This window comes from Myotis lucifugus, unplaced genomic scaffold, assembly GCF_000147115.1.
Source record: "Myotis lucifugus unplaced genomic scaffold, Myoluc2.0 scaffold_40, whole genome shotgun sequence".
Lineage (NCBI taxonomy): Eukaryota > Metazoa > Chordata > Mammalia > Chiroptera > Vespertilionidae > Myotis > Myotis lucifugus.
In genome coordinates, this window is record NW_005871088.1 from 1,728,226 (window position 1) to 1,731,200 (window position 2,975).

The 2,975-nt window shown below is 51.8% G+C and overlaps 1 protein-coding gene across 1 annotated transcript in view; it reads left to right on the top strand.

Moving 5' to 3' along the window:
- LOC102430397 (melanoma-associated antigen 10-like) overlaps nt 1-1,092 on the top strand; it is a 23,419-nt gene extending 22,327 nt beyond the window's left edge. The window contains exon 5 of the mRNA XM_006087789.1: nt 234-1,092. Within this exon, the coding sequence (XP_006087851.1) occupies nt 234-1,092 (859 nt within the window). The remainder of the gene's footprint in view (nt 1-233) is intronic.
- The last annotated feature ends 1,883 nt before the right edge of the window (nt 1,093-2,975 follow it).

Below are 2,975 nucleotides of genomic sequence, written 5' to 3' on the forward strand. Positions count from 1 at the left end.
CCTGAGCTCCTGCTTATTCCTGTGAAGCCGCCTCTGCATCCCAATGAGCCGTTCGTTGAGGACGTGGCGTATGTCGGCTCCTCTGATGAGGAACAGGAGGAGGAGGAGGAGAAGGAGGAGGAGGAGGAGGAGGAGGAGGAGGAGGAGGAGGAGGAGAAGGAGGAGGAGGAGGAGGAGGAGGAGGAGGAGGAGGAGGAGGAGGTTGTTGTTCATGCTGCTGCTGGGGCACCGAGTCCTCCCCGGAGCTCTCCAAGTGCCCATGCCTCCCCTACTGCCTTTGCCGCTGCTGCTCCCTTGAGCCAATCCAGCAGCGAAGAAGGGGAGGGTCCGAGTACCTCCTGGGCCCTGCCAGGCACAGAGTCCTTGCCCAGATCTGTGATTAATGATAAGGTAGCTGATCTGGTGGAGTTCCTGCTCCTGAAGTATCGCACAAAGGAGCTGACCACAAGGGCAGAAATGCTGAGTAGCATCATCAGAGAGCACCAGGACCACTTTGCTGTAATCTTTAGGGAGGCCTCTGAGTGCATGCAGCTGGTTTATGGCATTGAGGTGAAGGAAGTGGACCCCACCAGCCACACCTATGTCCTAGTCACCAACCTGGGCCTCACCTATGATGGCATGGTGAGCGATGAGCACAGTATGCCCAAGACTGGCCTTCTGATACTCATCCTTAGTATAATCTTCTCGGAGGATGATTGTGCCCCCGAAGAGAAGATATGGGAAGCACTGAATGCCATGGGGGTGCATGCTGGGATGGAGCATAGCATCTACGGGGAGCCCAGGGAGCTCCTCACCAGAGATTGGGTGCAGGAACAGTACCTGGAGTACCAGCAGGTGCCCAACAGCGATCCTGCACGGTACGAGTTCCTGTGGGGTCCCAGGGCCTATGCTGAGACCACCAAGTTGAAAATCCTGGAGTTTTTAGCCCAGGTCAATGGGAGTGACCCCAGATCCTACACACACTGGTATCAGAAGGCTTTGAGAGAGGAGGAACAGAGAGCCCAGGCCAGAATTAGCACCACAGATGATACTACTGCCATGGCCAGTACAAGCTCTTCTGCCATGGCCAGTAGCTTCTTCTGCCCTGAGTGAAATCCAAGGCAGATTTCTTTACTTTGTGTTTTAGGAGGGCAGTCAGTGATCTAAGCACTTAGTGCAGGGCCTGACTGGGGATGAGGGAATCATAGTGAATGACATCTTTGTGTCTCTGTCCCATTGGGGTGACTTAGAAATGTATCTTCTTTTATTTTTGGTGTTTTAAAATGTTACTTTAAGTAGAATGTTTATTAGCTTCAGAACCTAAGTTTACAAATGACACAGGTCACACGTTTATTGTTATTTAACTAAAGAGAAAGTGCTTTGCTGTTTTGTAAAACAAATTAGGAATCTGTCATTTTAATTGTACTCTGTAACAAGATAACATGGAATTGGAATCGTATTTTTTAATGTGAAAGAACTTAGCTGTAAAACAGAGATAAAATAGTTAATTTTTGAATTCTCATATTATTTCTAGTCTGTCATTCTGTAAAAATTATATATATAAATCTGGATTTTCTTAGCTTATTCAAGAATGTAGAAAAATGAACAATAAAAAAAATACCCTTCTCACTGGTTCATGTACACCCTAAACATTCAGTGAGCCTCTGTCCTCACAGGGAAAGGCACCCCAGCCAGAGAGAAGGAGGGAATGCAGAGGAGAGGAGCTGGGTGGAGGGACTGGCAGGACACTGGGTTGGGAAGGGAGTGAACAGGAGGCAGCTTTTGTCCCCTGGGCTTTGTCTTCAAGAGTGGGTACATTTTCATAAACACGAGGACATAATAGCTGGAGTGATGTTTATGTCCTTTTAGACAGGAGGGGAGAGTCAACCAGAGTGGGGGGTTGCTCATGTGGAGTGCGGTACTGAAGCTCAGGCCCTATGATGATGATGTATAGCCACCAGTTGTGACTGTCCTGTTACAGCCCAGGTACTCAGCCCCATGGAATCCGAGCTCTGCCAGGTACTAGGTCCCCTTCCCCAGGTAAAAGGCAAGGACAGTGGGTGATGCAGTCAGGGCTTCCATGATCGTGGGCCGTCTATTCATCCTTCTGTGCCACCTTCTCAACTGTAGACTGGGTGACAGTAGCACTGCCCCTACCCCCGTTATTTGAGGACTGAGTTCTAGGATTCTTGGATCATGCCCATCCCAGGTCCTCGAAGTAGGTTGGTGTATGGGTACTGGTGCCAATTCTTCCTGCTCCTGTTATTCCTTCTGTAGACTCAGGTGGGGGCCAGGAGTGTCTGCTGACAGCAGATAGCAGTGGTGCAGCCAGGAGATGGAGGAGGGTGGCTCCCAAGGGGTCTGAGGGAGACACCTGGCAGGATGATCTGAGCTCACACGTCGGTGTCCCAGGGCCCAGCTGAGGTTGGATCCCAAGGATTTACAATCAGGAGCCTTGGAAGAGGGTCTGGGGTGCCTTGGGACTGTAGCGCCTTGGGGTGAAAAGAGGAGACAACAGACAGTGGGGGGGGTGAGGGTGAGCAGAAGAAGCAAATCCCAGGAGGGTCTGCGCTGGGAGAGGACTAGAACCCACTCACCCGGTGTGAAGCCAAAGCGCCCTTTCTCCCTCCTCTGTGCTCCCCTGGCCTCAGTGACCTCCTTTGTGGAACTGACCACACCCTGTGCTGAGTGCCTCTCCTTACCTGTCTCCACCTTCTTCCTTGAGCTCCCCAAAGACTCCATCTGATGGACGAGGCATCTGCATCGCCAGCCCTTTCCATGGGGCCTGACAGCTGAGTGCGTGGGGATAGGAAGAAGGAGCCAACACTCTCTGCTCTCTCACCATCCCTGTCAGTGGGGTTCCAGGGCCCCAGGGGACAGTGGGGGGAGAGGTCAGCCCACAGACCATGAACATGGAGGGCTGATGCATGATGCTTATTGACATTCACACTTTTGGGTTTCCACAGGCCACGTGAGGCCCAGGGATTTCTGGGGAG